This window comes from Biomphalaria glabrata, chromosome 5 (genome assembly GCF_947242115.1).
Source record: "Biomphalaria glabrata chromosome 5, xgBioGlab47.1, whole genome shotgun sequence".
In the NCBI taxonomy this organism is placed as follows: Eukaryota; Metazoa; Mollusca; class Gastropoda; family Planorbidae; genus Biomphalaria; species Biomphalaria glabrata.
The window spans coordinates 18,803,346-18,824,595 of record NC_074715.1 but is presented as its reverse complement, the minus strand read 5'-3'; the positions used below and the strand labels follow the sequence as shown (position 1 = coordinate 18,824,595).

The window sequence follows — 21,250 nt, the reverse complement described above, 5'->3', positions numbered from 1 at the left end:
CCGCGCCCCCAGTTTAGAAAACAAAACGTTCCTTTTTATTTTGACAAATAGTGCCAGATAAAACAAATAAGGATTAAACCCATGCCTTACTAGTGCATTCTATTGCACATTTCAAATTTAATTAAATATATAAATACATTAAAATACGTCAGCTTTAATAGGCTTAATCCAAAACAAAGTAATGCTCATCCTTGTTTAAAAAAAACATTGATCATTTAAAAAAAAAACAGTGACAAAATATGATTGAAATGTACATTTCTTGGATATATAATGTCACATCATAATAAATAAATGTGTTCCGTAAAATATATCTGTGATATTGTTATGATTAGATTTGTCATTGTCCATCAAACTTACGCACACATCAGGGAGTTTTTTGTTTTTTTTAGAAACACAACACAGTTTTGAAATGAAGCTTATTGAAGTTAAATGCATTCAAACTCAATCCTCAAATAGGAACAATAAATAAAATCCAATGTTGAATTAAATGACATCAAATTAAATCGCATGTGTAAATCGTATAGATTTATTTTACAGTAGAATGTGATTTATAGTAACAGTGAACTACGATACGATAAACCTTACAATGAAATTTGCCTTGTTTATCGCCAACAGGCTAGATACAGGTACTACAATTATTCTTGACACTTCCCAAATATTCTTTGAAATATATTTTTCAGCTGGCCAATGTAATCGTTCCCATACTAACCTTCAAGATCTTGACAAAGATGTTTCGCTACAAATTTTGTACACGTTATTTCTCCCACACCCATTTTCGAATCAAGTTGGAGCCTAACACAATTGCCTATTGTACCTAATGAAACATGAATCAATAAAAAATTTACGAATTCGACAATAAATTATTGGTAACTAAATATTTTGTTTGGTATCGAACAATGGAAATAAATACTACTTGTTGAGCTATGTGGCTGTATATGTGGAGTTATACCCTTATCACGTTTCGCACATATTTTTCCTCACACTTCCCAATCTCAGATTCCATAATTATTCATAGTCGATAACAATACACGAATCAATTAAAAAAAACTTTAACCTATTAGGTAATCAATTCTAGACCAAAGGGAACTTATTGTGTATTATTGAGACTCATGTCAGTGAATCTGTGGTTCTTACACTTAGATAAGCTTTTTTTTTTATTTTGCTTCTTTTAAATTTTGTCTTTATACATTTTATACTATATTTAGATTACACACCTACGTGTGCTGTCGGATGGTTTGGTTCTTCATGCCAATTCAAGTGTCGTTGCCAGTTACCATGTCACTCAAATGGCGAATGTCCAGGAGGATGTCAAACTGGTTGGTTTGGTCATAAATGTCAATACCGTAAGTCTCTCTCTCTCTCTCTCTCTGTATATAGTATGTATTCAAATATTTACTAAGTCCTTCACGTCTTCCTGATTTGATAAGTTAATTATTGTCTTCTTCTTACTTACTTGGATTTAGACCTGTCACTTGGCGCGTAGGGTGGTCAATTGTCTCCAGGGAGATCGATCCCAGAGAAAATGTGTAACCTCTTCCCAACTGATGTCCACTACTTTTAAGACTTTGATGACAGTGCGACGCCTTGGGCTACAAGGACGGCCCTGTTTTATGTTTTCCTTGTTTCGACCTCCATGCAATTGTTGTCTCTAGGGAGCGTGTTTCATTTTGTCAAGGACGAACCCCGCTAAACTCATACGACGCCTACTCAACACTTCGTTATATGGTGTGACGGGCCTTGCCTTGTTAATGGCTGTCTGACCTCGACAGATTACTCTGGAGATGTCTGGATTTCTTGTACGGGTGTATTCCATGTACTTAACTAACAAGTAACAAGACCTACACACACTAGCGGATCCAGAACTTTGGAGTGGGGGGGGCGATTTTTTTCCAAACCCTAACACTAACGCCCAGTAAACCCTAACCCTACGCATAAACGTGCACACACACACACACACACGCGCGCGAACACACACACACATATATATGTATATATATATATATATATATATATATATATATATATATATATATATATATATATATATATATATATATATATATATTAATATGAGAATAAAAAAAAGCAGCATTTCTCAACCTTCGGCGAAAAACAAAACAACTGGGGCAGCGCTATAAGGTTCTCTGGTGAAGTTCGGGGCGAAGCCCCGACCCCATAAGCGTTTTCTTGCTTTTTTGACTGCAGATACGCATTCTCCTGACAAGTACAGCTCATTCTTCACAATGTAGTTCGGGGCGAAGCCCCGACGCCAAAAGCGTTTTCTTGCTTTTTTCACTGCAGAAACGCATTCTCCTGACTAGTACAGCTCATTATTCATCAATGGAGTTCGGGGCGAAGTCCCGACCCCATAAGCGTTTTCTTGCTTTTTTGACTGCAGATACGCATTCTCCTGACTAGTGCAGCTCATTCTTCACAATGTAGTTCGGGGCGAAGCCCCGACGCCAAAAGCGTTTTCTTGCTTTTTTCACTGCAGAAACGCATTCTCCTGACAAGTACAGCTCATTATTCATCAATGGAGTACGGGGCGAAGCCCCGACGCCAAAAGCGTTTTCTTGCATTCTTCTCTGCAGAAACGCATTCTCCTGATATCTACAACTCATTACCCATAAATGAAGTTAGTGGCGAAGCCCCGACGCCAAAAGCGTTTTCTTGCATTCTTCTCTGCAGAAACGCGTTCTCCTGACATCTACAACTCATTACCCATAAATGAAGTTCGGGGCGAAGCCCCGACGCCAAAAGCGTTTTCTTGCATTCTTCACTGCAGAAACGCATTCTCCTGACCTGAAGCTCATTATTCATACTATTAAAAAACGACCTTTCGAATAATGTTGTACTTGAAAAATATTCTAATTTGAATTTATAGGCCCATAATACGTTGCAAATAAAACCGATTTGTTCCTTGAAAAGATAGGATACCCCACGTATTTAGATTTTTGCTTTGAGGATCGCCGCCGAAAAAAAACTTATTCGATAAATATTTTTCAAGAAAACTCTAGTATAAATTGTGAGTTATAGTCCCAAATTTATTTAGCTAGAAAAATATCAGATTGAAAAGGTTGGGAAAAGGTGACTATAAAAACGTTATTTGAGTTTAGAACTCATCTCAATCATGACTTTTATTCTGAAAAATTTCGTTTGAATTCTAACTTTTCCAATGCAAAGTCTTTCTTAAAATACTTATGATAACTTCATGTGAAATTACAAAAACTCTGTCTGGAAATGGGAATGGCGGTAGAGTGAAAACGATTAATCCTCGCTCCTTTACTAATTTCTGCTAAAGATTGCATTTGGCATTAAAGAATAGGTATGGGGCGACTCGATATAAGAATTTAATTTATAGTATATATAAATTATATTAGTGACAGATTTTTTTAATTTTGTAATTTCTTAACTATAATACAAACAGAAAAAGTATTGATTTGTCCGATGGGGGAAATGCGATTGCATGTATCGCCCCTCCCACCTGGTACAACCCTTTTTCATTTAAATTTACTAATGATACAATTTGAGATTAGAGTGTGGTACGACATATATACAATGGGTCACATATCAATACGTAGTTTATATTATATAGATATTCAACTAATTTTATTCACAAACTATGATTCTCCACAAAAATAGGATCGCCCCCCCCCCCCAGCACTCAGAGGACTAGAGTGGGGAGGGCAGTACATGCAATCGCCCCCCCCCCCCCCCTCACCCTACCGAATCGGCCAAAATACCAGAAAGGGAGAAACATAATATAAAATGTATATATTAATTCAACTAATTTTGTTCACAAACTATTATTTCTCCATAAAAACGGACCGCCCCCCCCCCACTCAAAGAGTTTAGGTGGGAAGGGCAGAAGAGGTATTCGTCCCCCCCCCCCCAACCAATCGGCAAACAGGGAACGACATAATATAAAGATCGGTTAAAATATCAATAACAAGTTACAAGAATATAGATATTTAATTGATTTGTTAGCAGGCTGTGATTTCTACTAATAAATTGGACCGCCCCCCCCACTCGAAAGTGTATGGGGGGCGGGATTGATACCATCGCCCCCTCCCGACCCCACCAAATCGGCCAACATACTAGAGGGGGGGGCGAAATAATCTAAAAATAGGTTGAAATATAAATAATTAGTATATATTTTTAACATAAGTAATAAATTCGTATACAAATTGTGTGAATCCTATACTAAAGTTCGTCCGCCCCCCCCTTCGGGGGGGGGGGGGGTCGGCCGAGTGGGGGGGGCGATCGCCCCTACCGCCCCCCCCCCCCCTGGATCCGCCAGTGCCTACACATGTAACAAGCATAAAAGACTAAGTACAAACCGTTATTCAAATACAGATGATGTTTCACATTGAAAAGGCCACAGTCGAGTTATATCGCGTTATCCCTATTAAGTCCTAACACCAACTGACTTTATTTACATAAATAATCTCTAACCTAACCATGGAACTATGCTAAGTCGTGACGTCACTAAATGTCGCGTTCAAAGTCTGTCAACTATCGTGCGTCTCTATACAAACTAATAATACTAACTAATTGTCTCACAATGGGCAAGTGTTCGTTCAGTTAATGATATCTCTCATCAATACCTGCTTGAAGTGGATTCTTATGACAAGATCTCGAATGAGGAACTGTGGCAAAGAACAAAACAGCAGCCCATTGAAGTAGATATCGATCAGGGTTGCTGGAGATAAATAGGTCGCACCCTTCGCAAGCCTGCATCCAACATAACAAGGCCACCCTAACCTGGAATCCGCAAGGAAAGAGAAAGAAAGGACCGTCCAGGAAACATGGCGCCGCGATTTTAAATCAGATACCAAGAAGATGGGCAAGACGTGGGGACGGTTGGAGAGACTCACTCAGAACCGAGACGCCTGGAGGAAGCTGGTTGGCGTCCACAGTGGCGCATCTCTTGCAAAAGTGTCCGCAGCTCCGAGAGCTGCGGGGTAATTTGTCTGCAGAGTCACTTGACCTGTATGGGAGCTTAAAGGCACTACGCCTTACAGCAGAGTTTCTCGCCAAGGCTCTACGAGAGGACTGATCCTTCCAGCCTTGCCATCAATTGAAGTTCATCTCAGGTTGGCGGCCTATGCCCCAGACGGGACCACATGCAGAGATGAGATGATGACTCTGTGTATCCTATTTCCTTTTCCTTGTAAAGGCTAAGTTCATGGTGAGGTCAAACTCAGGAGGTGTGGAATTATTCTTTTTTACTACCCGGTAGTGAAGGAAATGGGTAATGGGATTAAAGCTATTTTTAAGTCTGATGGCTCATCAGCTCAAAGAGACTATTTGAAGTTGTGGAGGGTGAGAAATGGTGCAATGGATGGTGTTCTTGCGCTGGAGTAAAAAGAAAATGACTTTATAGTAAAAATTAAATATTAAAACATTTTTTTAGATATATTTTCTTTGATCTGCTCGAACCTTCCACCAACCCGATCGAGCTTACTAACTGGGGAAAAATCCGCTCGAGGAAAAGTACGCTTGGCGATACTTACCCTACACCTCTTTGACTTCGTATTTAATTTTAACTAAGCCTAGTGATACATTAAATCCAATCTATTTTTATAGAAAAAAGGACGAGGAATTCAGAGATACCATCAGTTTTTTCATAGGTCAGACCGTTACGGTGCTATAAAAATCGAAACTTGAAAATTGCTGCCAGCGGGCTTAATGCGCTCGAACTTCGCACTTTACTATATATTCTGTATGATAATCAACTCGTTTTTACCCACAGAGATCACTGTTTACCTCTAACATTGCCAGATTCTTACATTTCCTTTTTTTTTTCCATATCATCGCAAATATTCTGGTACTAGAGATAGAAGTGAGAAAGTTGGCAGTTCAAACAAGGACTTCAAATAGACAGTAAAGCAAACTACGGAGAGAGACAATTTGTTGAAACTAATGACATTCAAATCAGCGTGATGAGGGATGAGGGGGTGGGTGCCTGAGTAGGCCTACTCTGCGTTGAAATCAATGTTTGCTGTTGGTAATGTAAATTTTATAAAAAAAAAAAAAAAAAAAAGCATTTCATATCTGCATCAAGAAAGGTCTAGATTTTATGTTCTGTATTGTATTAAAGAATAAAGTGAAAGGCGCTTGTTTTGGTATCACGTGCTATATTTGAGCCTATAACATATAGATACTCTCATTGTGTAATTCATACAGAAGACCTGATAACTTCTGCCCAAGCAAGTCTCGTACTCAATGGAGGGGAGTTGTCTCGCTTGCGAGACAATAACGAGAGAACGTGCATTACCGAACGAACCGTTACAGTTGACTTGAAAATGGAGTTCTACTTTAGCTGGCTTCGGGCTGTCATCAACTATTGTAAGTTAAAGTTAGACAGGGATTATGTTTTGTTCTTTGTTAGACATTCAAATACTATTTTTAACGCGTTAAAATATTTGAATATAAATTATAGTTTCCAACTTTATATAACTCTGACTATTCTTATCTCCCTTTAATTATGTGTAATTGTATTGGTCGTAATCTTTCTGTACAGTATGTGCAATTATTTCTTGTTTTTGATAATAAAACCTTTTTTGCTACTGCTAAATATCTCTTCATTTTTGTATGCTCCATAATGATGTATCTAAATTAAAGTTTTTTTCAATGCTCATCTAACTAAAGCTACCAAGTAAATACGTTATATCAAGCTGTTATACGAAAAAAAAATGACCTAACTAAATTATAAATTTCACTGAGTCGATCAGGGTGACAAAAAGTTAAATCATTAGTTTCATTTAACCATTCCCTCTTGTTCGTTGTAATGTCATTACCGAGAAGCATTGATGTGTGCCTCCAATTTGAATGCTAGTAGTAATATTAATTGATGTTTGTTGTTTATTTTTTTATTGCTGTGTGGGATGAAGATTTAATAATTTCAAGGTGGGCCACACAATATGTTTATACCTTAGGCCTACGTGTGACACTAGATCTATACCATACTCACATCTACAATACTGTAAGTTTCAACAACTGTGCCTAGTTTGGCAATCTGAGATTAAAAATAAAAATATACTTCTTAGATCCTAAATGCTGATAGTAAGACAATTAACAACAAACCCACCCTTGAACAAGACACAGATCACAAAAAGTGACACAAGAACCTTTTATATATTCCATTGGGGATTAATCTATTTAAATCCAATCCATGTTCCTGATTTCCACTTAGCCTTAATGTTTAAAAGAAATTGTTGAAAGAAGTCTTATATATATACGGGCGTAGAAGTCTTCACAAGGAAAATGAGCCTTTAAATTTTTTTTAAAATTACTAGTAGTTGTATTAAGTTGATAACCTTTAAGATTAAGTGTTCTGCTGACTATCGCAGTGACATAGCTAGGGGATTTCTCCCGGGCCTCAAAAAGAGCGTCTGAATTTTTTTTCATTAACATTAAATATTACGCCACTGCCATGTAATCTTGTTATTCACTTTGTTTTATAAGTTATATATATATATATATATATATATATATATATATATATATATATATATATATATATATATATATATATATATATATATATATATGTGTGTGTGTGTGTGTGTGTCAGTATAAATTAGTTTCTATCTAAATGATGGTCGTTTTACATGTAGTATTACGCAGATTACTTAAATATTACATAATTCCCTTTTTATGCGGTGTTTTAAAAAATAATGTTAATAACGACAATGTGAAATAAAAAAAAAAGATTACATAAATAAATAAATACGGCACCCTATTCAGTATTTCAGCTCAGCGAGTCCAAATGTATTTCAACTTAGAGATGTATTCTAAATGTAGATTTTGAGCTGAGAGCTATAGTCTAAATGTTGTATTTCAGCTCAGAACTACAGTCTAAATGTTGTATTTCAGCTCAGAACTACAGTCTAAATGTTGTATTTCAAAACAGTAACCAACAAAATGTTACGTGTAAAGTGAAAAGGAAAATTGAAGTGGACAAAAAATACTTAGACTATCAATGTTTCAGCACTATACGAGTGAGATATGTAACACTACATGTTGCTGGTTGTCAAATATGTTCTCTTTGGATCAGTGGAGGTAGGATGTCCCAGGCAATATAGACACATAAGATTTACTTACATGATTTACAAAGTATAGATGAAAAGATTGATAGGAATGTAAAAAAAAAAAAAAGAAACAGAATGATAAATATTTCTTTTTATATTTTAGGCTAATAATTAATTTAACCCATCTATCCAGCCCTCCGTTACATTTATACTTCATTAGCAGTTATTGAAGACATGATACATGAAATACATTTAAATTTAAAATGCACGGGGAAATTGTTGAAGTTGCTTCCTCTTCATTTGGTCTAACCTTTAACCTTCAGAAACAGAAGTTATGTTTCAGATAACTCTCAACAGAATCTACTCATCCCGAAATATTTCAGTGTCAGGCCACTCCTAATCGTGGGGTATCTGAGAAACAGGTTGTCCAAGAAAGATCATGATAAAGAAATAAAATAATCGCCTGACTTTTGGAGCATGCAAGACTATACTAAACTCTAATAGCTTTCGAAAGTGACAGCTACAGATCTCTAACAAATACTGAGGGATAAACCATTTCAGAATAAAAGAAAAACTACTGCATACGTTTTGACTTAGAGACAGAAAAGAAGAGTTTAAATCGATCTCATATATGAATTTTGTATGCGTAGTTCTAGCTAAATATATAGGTCGTATAGACTCGTTTTCCTGTTAGCACAGCCACGTAAAATGCTGCTTTCATTTTTAGCGGCCCCCGAAAGGGGAAAAGACGCTATTAGTTTTGTGCGAAATTTCTGTCCGTCTGTCCGTCCGTCCCGTTTAGATCTCGTAAACTAGAAAAGATATTGAAAATCCGACATCACAATATTTTAGACCATTCAAAGTTCTGATGCAACGGCTACATTATGTAATCAGTTTTTTAAAGAGAAAAAGCTAATTAGTATGCATTTCAAGTTAGACCTAATTTAGAACGAATAGTAATCTTATAATCTCCAATTTCTTGAACATTTTTTAAAGTATGTCGTAAGAGAATTCAATTATAAGATTAAGCAATTTTCAAAACAATTACATTATGTAAAGACCAGGAAAGGCTTGGTAAAGCTTCCGAACCGAGGGTCCCGGGTTCGAATCCTGGTGAAGACTGGGATTTTCAACTTCGGAATCCTTGGTCGCCTCTGAGTCTACCCAGCTCTAATGGGTACCTGACATTAGTTGGTGAAAAGTAAAGGCGGTTGGTCGTTGAGCTGGCTACATGACACGCTCGTTAACCGTAATAGCGGCCCCCGAAAGGGGAAAAGACGCTCCGTCCGTCCCGTTTAGATCTCGTAAACTAGAAAAGATATTGAAAATCCGGCATCACAATATTTTAGACCATTCAAAGTTCTGATGCAACGGCTACTTTTTTTTTACTGAAAGCGAAAAATCTAATTTTTAAAATCAGTTATGCAAGCAGTTTTCTTAAAGAGAAAAAGCTAATTAGTATGCATTATAAGTTAGACCTAATTTAAAACAAATAGTAATCTTATAAACTTCATTTTCTTGAACTTTAATTGCTCACCGTGCGTATACAGATTCGAATAAAAGATAAAGCATTTTCAAAACAAGTACATTAAGTGAAGACCAGGAGATGCTCGGTAATGCGCTTAGCTTCCGAACCGATGGTCCCGGGTTCGAAGACTGGGATTTTCAACTTCGGAATCCTTGGGCGCCTCTGAGTCTACCCAGCTCTAATGGGTACCTGACATTAGTTGGGGAAAAGTAAAGACGGTTGGTCGTTGTGCTGGCTACATGACATCCTCGTTAACCGTAGGCCACAAAAACAGATGAACTTTACATCATCTGCCCTATAGACCACAAGGTCTGAAGCGGGAACTAATTAGGCCAGGTTCACATCTAACTTTGCATTCACTTGCACCTATCCTTTGATCTGCAGCATCATTGGGGCACTACACAAGATCTGTCAACCTTTCTTTCTCCATCCTTATCTCTCATTTGTCTTTGATATAATTTTATTTGGATGTTCTTTCTGAAAATATTGAAGCCTGCCTGGGTGGACCACTTTGGGGGCCGATTTTAAGTTTGTGTTTCCACACAAACTGTCTTTGTAACCTTGTTAATGTTTGCACTCGATGATAAAACGTTTCATAAATATTGACTTTTATTTATGACTACCAAAGATGACATAAATTATATTTGATTCTCATTTCACTGGGCCCGGCCTTTTTGTTTTTAAAGATTGCAGCAGAAGGGGGAAGGCAGAACATACAATCAAAACATATATTTTTTAAAAATTATTAGTAAGTAATTATTCCCAAAAATTCCCACTATTTATAATATTTCTATGAGGTGGAAGGGAATAAGGTTGCTTCCACTGCCCCCTCCTTCCCCAACTTAGTCAAAATTGTATCTTCAGATATTTTTTTTATTAAAAAGGACTCTATAAAAAGTATGTAATGTATATATCCTTATGTAAATGAAACAGGTAAGAACGTAGCACTAAAGCTCTTCACAAATCAAAGTACTACATATCACGATAGAGGCCAGTCTTTTAATGCTGTAGATGGCAATACAGACAGTGATTACTTCAAAGGCAGTTGTACACACACAGATTTGAAGGATGCTAATCCAAACTGGCAATTGGTTTTCCGACCTCCCGCTTTAATTAACAGAATTGTCATATATAACAGACAGGGGCCAGGTAATTGAACATTATTGATTTTTTTTCGATTCCTTCTTTTAATCACGCTTTTTGGTACGATTCGTCATAGCATGGAACTTGAGTCATAGTTAGAAATTGTCATTCGTCTTATGGAGCCTAAATTTCGAAATAAACTCGTGCTGACATTTTATACATTTTAGGAAAAGTTCAATAATTATCTTTTATTTTAAATCTATATTAATTAATTAGCGGGTTGTTTGCAATTATATTGTTGTTGCCGAATAGCCCGCTCTGTAAGTAGATCTAGTAATTAGAAGGTCAATTTTGAAACATTGTCACTTTTATTTGAAATGGCTGTTAGTTGACAATAGACTATCTGTGGCCGATTAGAGAGTGTAGATGTAGATGTACAATAAGTTCTTTTGTGTTCCAGTTTAAAATACATTTTAATTCTCTTCTTTTCCTAGATCTAGTAAAATTTGTTAAAAACGGAATCTGTTTTATAAATATTTAATATTAGAACTACTTAATATTTAATTATATATAGCGGTATTTACATTTCTGTTTAATGTTTTATTTTTAAAAATTGTGAAAGTATTCCGTATTGGATTATTATTACCATTATTCTGTTTTGCATTATTGATCCTCAATATTTTTAATGCAGCGTTTCTCAAACTTTGGGTCCTCCCCCGAGATTGGTGGGTGGCGAGTACCTCTTATTGACCGGGGATGGGGAGGAAACTTCCTGACTAAAAGGGGTGTTATAGAGTGTGTGTATGTTTCCTAGGCGGCGGTATAAGAAGAGGTTAAGCGATTGATTGTTGGTTATGCTTGGAAGATGATGAAATAAGCGTCATGCAAATGTAAAACGGCAGACAATCTTGAGACATGACAGAGTAAAGACATTGTTTTGTGGTGAGCTAGATTTCGTTTAAATATCAGTATATTTCATTAATACTACATCTCTATCTCAAGTCAAATATGTGACTATTGTAATAACATTAATAATATTAAGTTTATGATCACAAAAGAAGTTTCTTCAAGTTATTTAAAATTTAAAACCCCTTTATTGTTATAATTTTACTAGCTGTTTGTAGCGACATACCAACGACCAACTAACAACAAGGAGAGGGGGCGTCGAATTTTTTTATTTTTTTTTAATTTCAGTGTAACTTACCTGAACATTAGTAAAAGTACATGTTTAAAAATTAAAATATATTAAGTAGGAGATATCGTTTTATCTTCTAATAAGACCTTGTTAAATGTAGACCGCTTTTTGCGAGGTGCGTATGTAACAATACGGGTCAAAACGTTTTGAGAAAACATTTTAAAACGTCTCCGCTAGTGTGATTCTTCTGGATTTTTAGTCTCAGAATAGTCGAATTTCTTCTGTCTATTGCACTTTATTATAGTGACGACGTTTGTGTGAAAAAACGTCCGAGACAGAGACGTCTTACTTAACAGGAAGAATATTTTTTTAAAAAGCACATGCCCATTACAGAAGTGCGTGCGCAATAAGTAGGCCCACCTAGAATGTCCCTCGCATAATAGGCTACTATTGGCCAGGGCTGCCTCTTTATTATTAGATGTGGTCTTCGACTTTTTTTTTTATTAAAATGAACAGTGCGTTCTGAAAGAAAACACATTAATATTGCTTTAAAATCCTCTAATCTTACTAAGAGAAACAGGCCAGAATACGCTTAGCGCCGAGTCCCGTCCGGAATTAAACCCCCTTGCCGACTTGAGCGAAAACCTTCTTCCATTCTATCTCCATGAAGAAACTTTTACAACGTTTAAAATCTAAGTAGACAACACTATTTTGAAAGAAAGAAAGAAAGAAAGAAAGAAATAGAATAACATTATTTTTGGTGAAATGTCGAATCATTACCTAAATTTTAATTCTATACATAGTTTTAAAAATTTAAATGAAAAATAAAACTTAAATATTGTGTTATAATTAATTCTAAGTTTCTTTTCTTTTTCATTACATTCTTTAAAAAAAATGCAAAGTTAAAATTGAAAATAAAACATCTTTGAGGGCATGGCAATACGACAACGATACGAATATGAAAGAAAAAGGAATCGTCTACAAAAATAGATTTAAATTAAAGAGCGCTTTAGGTCACAGTGTCCAGCTCAGTCTCAATGATTTTTTTTCTAAAAAAAAAAAGGGGGGGGGGCGGCATTTTTCGATTTTGCATGCAGACGGCCACAACCCTCGCGGCGGCTTTGCTTACAATAAATGCAAATGGTTAACATATGGAATTATTAATATATGTTTCAGATTCAAAACGTCTTAAACAATTTTCGCTGACTACGTTAAATGTAGACAACATTTGGAGTAACGGAGTTCCGTGCCCCTCTAAACACAAGTCTCCAGAGAAACGCTTGAAAATGATTGCCATTGACGGCCCTCGAGACATCCCAAATAATAATGAAGTGTTTCTGACTCTGTGTGAAGTGGAGGCATACGAAGGTAGGCTGACTTACCCAAAGAAGTAAAAAAAAGTTATGTTCTCCTTTCAGACCTTGTGGTCTATAGGGCAGATGATGTACGAGTGTGTCATGTGGCCAGCACAACGACCAACCGCCTTTACTTTTCCCCAATAAATGTCTGTTACCCATCACAGCTGGGTAGACTCAGAGGCGCCCAAAGATGCCGAAATTAAGAATCCCGGTATTCACCATGATTCGAACCCAGGTCCCCCCGGTTCGAAAGCCAAGCGCTTTATCGCTCAGCCACGGGGTCTCCTTGACGTACTAAGAAAGTATGGGTCAATTTACTATTTTTTCTAATAGCGGTTGTCAACTTTTAAAGTATTTAAATGACAATTTGCCAGGGGTTGCTTAAGACCATCGAAAATCTGTATTTTTGTTCTCTCTACCATTGTGCAAAACTTCACATTATACGACGTTCTTCCATTGTAAGTTTTTTTTTTAATTTTAGGATGTTGAAGACAACTGAATCATATGAATTCAAAAATTTTATTTTTGCAGCACAAATGATTTTAATAGTCTAAACTAATGTAAATTAATGCATAACGCGGAATCATGGATAATATTTCTATGGTGAAGATTTTGCTTATAATTACTAATGAGACGTAGTTTTATATTCCATGTAATGGAAAACAATATGGAACAAGTCATGAAAATGGATTTTGATGAAAAAAAACATTGAGAAAAGAAAATATAATGCTGTTGTTGTTTTTTTTCCCTATGGTTCTACTTTTGTAGTAATACTAAAACCCCAGTGCGCTATTCGTAATAAAGTTCTACAGGCAGAATCTATGAAGCTAAAATAATTGTTACTTCATTTTGATCGCAAGCATCTAAGCTTTGCCCACAAGGATTATCATTATTTTAAAGGTGAGGTTAGGTATGTAAAGGATGGCGATTCTAAAGAGAAATTTCTCTTTTGCAAACCTATTGTAACGAACACTACATCACGTGACGTACAAAATAAAGCTAGTTCCGACTTGGAAAAGCATAACAACTCTTGGGAAAATATTAGTGATGTCAGCACACATGGTGCTCCAAGTTTGCTAGTTTGTTGGTCTAAATTGGAACATTTGATACAACACCAGAATTAATCTTGACTCACTTTATGATCTATGGATGAGCATGAGTGTTAGTGGCGGTCGTTGTGTGTGTGTGGCACCAAACCGTACTTTCCGTCTTCCCCAACGACTACCAGGTCTCAGAGTTGGGTTGGACTTTGAAGCCTTCTTAAAATAATGGAACAAGACTCTGGCCCCAAAACCCTCCTAAACAAGAAAAACTATGCGGAGAACTGCCTGATCTGAAAACCACTGCGCGGTTCATCTCAGATCTAGAAATACAGATCTGAACCTCCGACATGTCAAATGAGAACGAAGAAGAAGTCAATTTAAGTGTTAGGAGCTCAATACCACTCAGTTCAAAAGCCAAGCGCCTCCCTCCCCACCCCAATACCCTAAGTATTCAATCTAAATCAATTTCGATAAACTAGTTCCCACTTTAGAATTTAAAATATATTTTTTTCTAAGCTTGCAGTCTATAAAGTTAAAGTACGGATATATGTACTCACCCGAGAATAGAATAATTATTTGTTGCCAAAACAATAAAGTATGTTTTTATTTGGTTCTGTTAATTTGCATAATTAAAATACTACATGGTTTTACATTGATTTATTTAATAAAAGAATGCCCTAAGGACTTATGGGGCTTAGAATGTGAACAATTTTGCAAATCTACGTGCGAAGATGGCTGTCGTCAAGATGATGGTCGGTGTACTGAATATTGTATTGGCTACAGTGATCCACCTTCATGTTCAAAAGGTATCAATCTTAATTCCTGCTAATTGTGTAATATAATAAATTAAAAATGTGAAAGCCCTATGATATGATACGGCTAAAGCCCGACATCGACCGATTCCTCGATCGATATATCCATATATAGGCTAGACAGAGGGACAGAGAGAGAAACTATTTTTTTCTTTTTGTCACAGAATGTCCAGAAGGTTCTTGGGGCGCTAATTGCTTAAAAACATGTAGCCCATCCTGTAGTGCTTCTAATAAATGTGACAAGATCACTGGTGAATGCCTGGATGGCTGTAAACCTGGATTTCAAATGCCAAGTTGTGAACAAAGTCAGTTATTTGTCAGTTTTCATTTTGATTTTCAGCTGTTTTTTTTTTTTAATATGTAATACTTTTGACAGATTATGCTTTAAATATCTAATAGACATGAACACAAATTACTACACTTTTTTTGTGGAAATAATGACCGTTAGAATATTAATATTATTTCTACATTGAATGAATCATATAAACCTGTAACTTATATAACATATACCTCCAGAATGTATTGACGGCTTATTTGGTGCAAACTGCTCCCAGCCATGTTCTGTGTTCTGCGAAGATAAACCTTGTCACTATAGAGATGGTACATGTACACAATGTAGACCTGGATATAGAGGGCGCCACTGCTCGCAAAGTACGTACTCATTACGTAATTCATTGATAGAATTTAATTTTAGAAATCTGTTGCCGATTTGCTTTATAAAACATGCATCAAAACAATATTTCTAAATGGTAGAACTTAAAACAAAATGAATCTAACATCTATGTGTTTTATATGATTCAATAAATTACACTTCTAGTCTACCCACGGCGTAGCATACACCGTTATTTTGCAGGGCCGGCCTAAGTCCACTGCTGCTATGCGATCGCAGTCCACCCCGCACTTTCATAGAACTCGCGCTTATTCTGTGTGTAAATTATTAAATTAAACCATTTTACAACTTATAGGCTAACAGATTTCTTGCGGCCGCCTAATTTACCAGGAGCTCCTAGAAATCTCCCGATATTGCAAAATATACGAAAAAGTCCTAGAAATATCCGGAAATTATTAAAATCTTTTCAAAACTCATACAAATCTCCTGAAATATAGAGACAAAAATTGTCATTTTGGGGTGTCATTCAATATGGAAAACGCCAATCCTATGCGCGAAAAAAAAACACGACATTTTGCAATACCCGTAATTGTGGAATCTGGTGAAAGAAACTTGTCGCGACTCAAACTAATGAAGAATCACTTGAGGTCAACAATTCTCGTAGATAGATTGAAACATTTGGTAATTCTTGCTATTGAGCGTGATCAATGTAGGAAACAGAATTATTATGATATACTGTATGACTTCGCTACACGCAAGGCTCGTAAAGTAATTCTGTACGTAGTAAAGAATGAATCAAATGCAAAGACGAAATTATTTTCTAATATAAACTCACTTATTATCCGCTTCCCTAACCAAACTTAGCCCAGCGAAATCCGTTTCGCATAGGGTCCCACAATGGTTAAGTCCGACCCTGCTATTTAGTGACGGGTGAATACAGAGTAGATTACTTGTTCTTCCCCCACCCCTCTTTCTCTTTTCTTTTTTTTTTTTTAACGCCGCTGCCGCTTAAGTTACATGAGGTAACTCTAGTCCGACTTGCAGAAATAAAAGAGTGGTCTTTCTTTTACTTCTTGGTGTCAGGAATGGTTGAGCCATGAAGAGAATTATTTATATATATAGAAGATACTAAGCTCAATCAGTTGCGATAACATTTTTTAACATGATTCACTTAAGAATAAGACTATTGGTCGTAAAAAAATATTTAATATGTGACCTAGTAGCCTAAATAAATACGGAAATAAAGGGCAACAAAATAAAATAAAATAATGAAAAAAATAAAAATAGTAGGACAGGTACAGGTTAAAACAATCAAAGGACTGCCATCTTTGAGGCACACTTGTGTCTCGACTCAATAACAAAACGATGCCTTAAAAAAAATATAGTATGAAAGATACAGGCCATAACAATCAAATGACCATCATCCCTGAGACACCAATGTCTCGTCTCAAAACACTACTAATACTACTAAATACTATTCGACCCTAATCTGGTCTTTACAGTAACAAAAAAAAAACACATACGGGATAGAATAAGAGACTAAGTAGACATAATATTTACAGAAAGCAACGGATTAATAACAAATAAATAAAGTCTACTTAGCTCGTTATCGAAAAAGACAACATTCTCACAACAGTGGCACACTCCTTTTGAGTAATACAGTTGGAGCACAACAACAAAAGAATTATATAAACATTACATAGATTCAGTTCAAAATAATGTACACTGGTCAGCCCAAAGACCATTTAATAAAGTCAACAGAGCCTTAAATGGTGTATTAAAGGGGACTAACTATTCTTGACAAAAAAAAGTAGCTACCCTGATTATCCCTCTTGTCACACACTAGGACAAGTAAAGCAGGATTACTAAGAGAAATTGGTGACATGGAGTGACGTAATGCCTCATAGCTCACATACAGATCTAGTAACCTTACAGATACACCTCTCCCCAGATCTCGGAGCTGCGGGCACTCTCACAAGGCGTGCCCCACCGACTCCTTTGACTAACAACAGTTTTGGAAACGAGCAGAGTCATTGAGTTGGAACCGTGCAAAATACGCACCTAGCGGAAATTGCAGTGTCCCATTTGCCACTGTGCTGTGATTAATTGCTCCGAGGTTTTAAGCCTCCAGCATGTATTGTTTCCTTTTATGGAGGCACAAGCTCTGTCAAACTCCTCTGTCTTTGACGCATTCATCAGTTCATGTACCCACTCTCGTAAGGCATTCGAAGCCTGTTAAAACGTAGAGCCATGAAAGTGAGCACGGCCAGCACTCTTACTCGTGTTGAACTGTAACTAATAACATTATATAAATGTAATATTATTCGGCCATTAAGCTCATATATCGGAGTTCATTTACGTGATCATTGTAAAAATCTCAGACTCATTATCGTACAATGTTCTTTAATTAATCTGTATTATAATTTTAAGAAAGTTTGCCGAGGCTATTATTTAACACAGAATTTTATATTTTAAATTGTTCATGTTGACTGTTTTTTTTTTTTAGTTATTAATACATCTAAAGTAATCTAATGGAATTGAAATAATATGCTCTTTCTTTATTCGTTTAATTTTTAAAATGGCAGTAGTTTAGGATAGCTAGTTTATTGAATTATTATTTAGTGTTTTAATGTCTTTTTTTTTATTCTTGTACTTAAACCATTGATATGATGTTATTATTACATTCTTTTTTTTTTTCATTAAAGCTTGTGACTTTGGTTTCTATGGTAGAAACTGCTCCGAGAAATGTTCTCCATTCTGTAAATATGAAATCTGTTATCCAGAAACTGGTTTATGTAAATCTTGCATTCCAGGATATAGAGGAGGCTTTTGTAATGAAGGTAATTTTTTTTCTTTTTATACATGTTACGGCCAAAGCCATTTCGGGAATCGTTCAATTCGCGAAATGGCCGTGATGTGTTGGCCCGTGTGACGATTATCGGATATACTTGAACTAAAGGTATAACAAAAAAATTATTTGCTCCAGACTATTTTCTATTGACTTCGGTAAATAATCCCATGCCATTTTGCAAAATGGCTGGCCAAATCATGAATTGACCGGCCATTTCATACATTGGTCGGTCAATTTGATGGCGGCCAGTTTGCAAATTGGCCGATATCAGGCTTTGACCGATAAAATCTATTTTTTAAAAATCATTTTATACATCTAAAATGTTTTCTAAGTGTACTTTTTACCAAACTTGTTTAATCGAGGATATTAGTTTTTCCTTTTTTTGTTTTTTATAACAGAATGCCAAGAAGGGAAATGGGGAGATAATTGTTCCAGTCCATGTAGTTCTAACTGCATTACATATGATACGTGTAATAAGATGACAGGCGAATGCCAGGGTGGGTGTAAACCTGGATTCCAAACTCCTAATTGTGAGAAAAGTATGTATTGAGGTGTTGTTTTTTAAGTCTTAAAATATTCAGTAAATACTGAAAATCTTGATTTACACATTTAAACTATTTTTTTTTGTTTATATCTTGTTCGGGCCTCTTGATATAATATGCAGGTTTGAAGGACATGGTCAGCATTCTCTGTAAGGAGCTTTTTGTTTTTTTTAGGGGGAGATTTTTTTTTTCCGTGGTAGAGGGTGAGACCATGAGCTTGCCTCACCGGTTGACACCGACACGAAGCATGAGTATCCTCCAGTGGCGTTACCAGAGTGTGCGGGCCGCACCGGATGACACTAATACATCATTGGTATCCACTAGTATGTTGTTAAAACGTAGGGTTGAAACAAAAAAAAAAAGGAACTCACCTATCTGAGTGCAGACTTCTCCCCGAAACACAATCCAGTTGCAATGAGTCAATAATTCCGGTAAAAGAAATACTTTACAATACTCCAAATCGAAAACACATACACCGATCCACAGACACAAAACACAAACACAATCCCCAATCTCTCTATCGAGAAAATCAAAACCAATCTTCTAATACATTAACACACCAACTTAGGTCATTTACACCCTCTAGCATAAATAAAAACAAATCACGCTATTTCGCACGTGGAAAAAAAGGTTAGTAAAGGGGGGGAGCAGATTTACAATATATATTCTAATATTAATGTCTTATATTTCATCACAAAATGTGTCATTGATATAACCTATATTTCTAGAATGTGTTGATGGCTTGTACGGTACTAACTGCTCTCACCCATGCCCTGCTTTCTGTGAAGAGAAAATGTGTAACCATGAGGATGGCACATGTACTAATTGTATAGATGGATATACAGGAAGCCATTGTGTGGAAAGTAATACCATTTATTACCTGACTAATAAGCACTATTAAAATTATCAAAAATTAGAAAAGAAGAAATAAATAAAAAAAGGGCACAAAAGTAATTGATTAGTAAACATAGCAATATATGATCAACATTATTCTTTCTTCCCACACGGACCAAAACTTATTGAACTTGTATAACTGTAAAGGGCTAATGTGAGCAAGTAATAATACAAAATATATTTTTGTGGCGTAAATATCATTTTCGTTGTAATAATTGTTATTGCATTTAAAGAAAATGAAAACAAAACGATTTCGAATTTTTGATTTTGATATTAAAATACTGACTGGATGTTAAGAGCGCTGTGGCTGAGTGGTAAAGCGCTTGGCTTCCGAATTGGAGGTCCCACGTTCGAATCCTGGTGAAGACTCAGCTCTAATGGGTACCTGACACTATTTGGGGTAAAGAACAGGCGGTTGGTCATTGTGCTGGCCACATGTCACACTCCATAACCGTGGGCCACAGAAAAGGATGACCTTTAGATGATTCCTAGATCACAAGGTCTGAAAGGGAAACTTTACTGTTTAGATTTTAAGAATAATAGTCTGATAAATTTCATTTTCAAATCCATGATGAATAAGCTTAGTAAGAAATTAATAGACAATAAAACTTGATAGTGCGTCTTTTCTGTAGATGTATCTACATGTAAAATCCACTTTTAAAGCCTAAAGTCACTAGATTCTGATTCTGCTACTACGCTCTTGCGCACGCTCCATTGGCTTCCCGTGAAAGCGAGAATTGATTACAAGGTCGCCACACTTTGTCATCAGTGTATATATAACAATGAGATGCCCTTGTACCTTAGCGAACTGATTACTCCATATGTCCCCCAGAGAGCCCTGCGGTCAATGGACTCAACGCTTTTAGTAGTGCCACGTTTCTCCCTCAAAAGCTACGGTCTGCGTGCTTTTTCAGTTCACGGACCAAAGGTTTGGAACTCACTCCCCATTGATCTCAGACAGACAACATGCTACACCACTTTTAAGAAGAACATTAAGACCTGCTACACCACTTTTAAGAAGAACATTAAGACCTATCTGTTTTAAAACTTTTTTAGATTAACTGTCATTTTGGCTCTCGTGTTTTTGTTTGTAATGTTGTTACATTTTGTTTGTTAACAGCGCTTTATAAATAAAATTATTATTATTATTTTTATTATTTTATGCACAGGGGATAGCTAGGGATTTCGCAACGTTTGGGGGCCATTATTAAATTTGAATCAATCATTTAAATACATTTGTAATAGATTTAGACTAACAATAATACATTTGTAATAGATTTAGACTAACAATAATACATTTGTAATAGATTTAGACTAACAATAATACATTTGTAATAGATTTAGACTAACAATAATAC

General features: G+C 36.0%; 1 protein-coding gene across 1 annotated transcript in view; it reads left to right on the top strand.

The window, feature by feature from the left end:
- The window catches only part of LOC106078339 (uncharacterized), a 64,993-nt gene that overhangs the window by 856 nt on the left and 42,887 nt on the right, over nt 1-21,250 (top strand). The window contains exons 2-12 of the mRNA XM_056028846.1: nt 1,206-1,343; nt 6,190-6,351; nt 7,882-8,067; nt 10,498-10,713; nt 12,959-13,150; nt 14,855-14,989; nt 15,160-15,300; nt 15,512-15,646; nt 18,311-18,445; nt 18,855-18,995; nt 19,727-19,861. Of these exons, the coding sequence (XP_055884821.1) occupies nt 1,206-1,343; nt 6,190-6,351; nt 7,882-8,067; nt 10,498-10,713; nt 12,959-13,150; nt 14,855-14,989; nt 15,160-15,300; nt 15,512-15,646; nt 18,311-18,445; nt 18,855-18,995; nt 19,727-19,861 (1,716 nt within the window). The remainder of the gene's footprint in view (nt 1-1,205; nt 1,344-6,189; nt 6,352-7,881; nt 8,068-10,497; nt 10,714-12,958; nt 13,151-14,854; nt 14,990-15,159; nt 15,301-15,511; nt 15,647-18,310; nt 18,446-18,854; nt 18,996-19,726; nt 19,862-21,250) is intronic.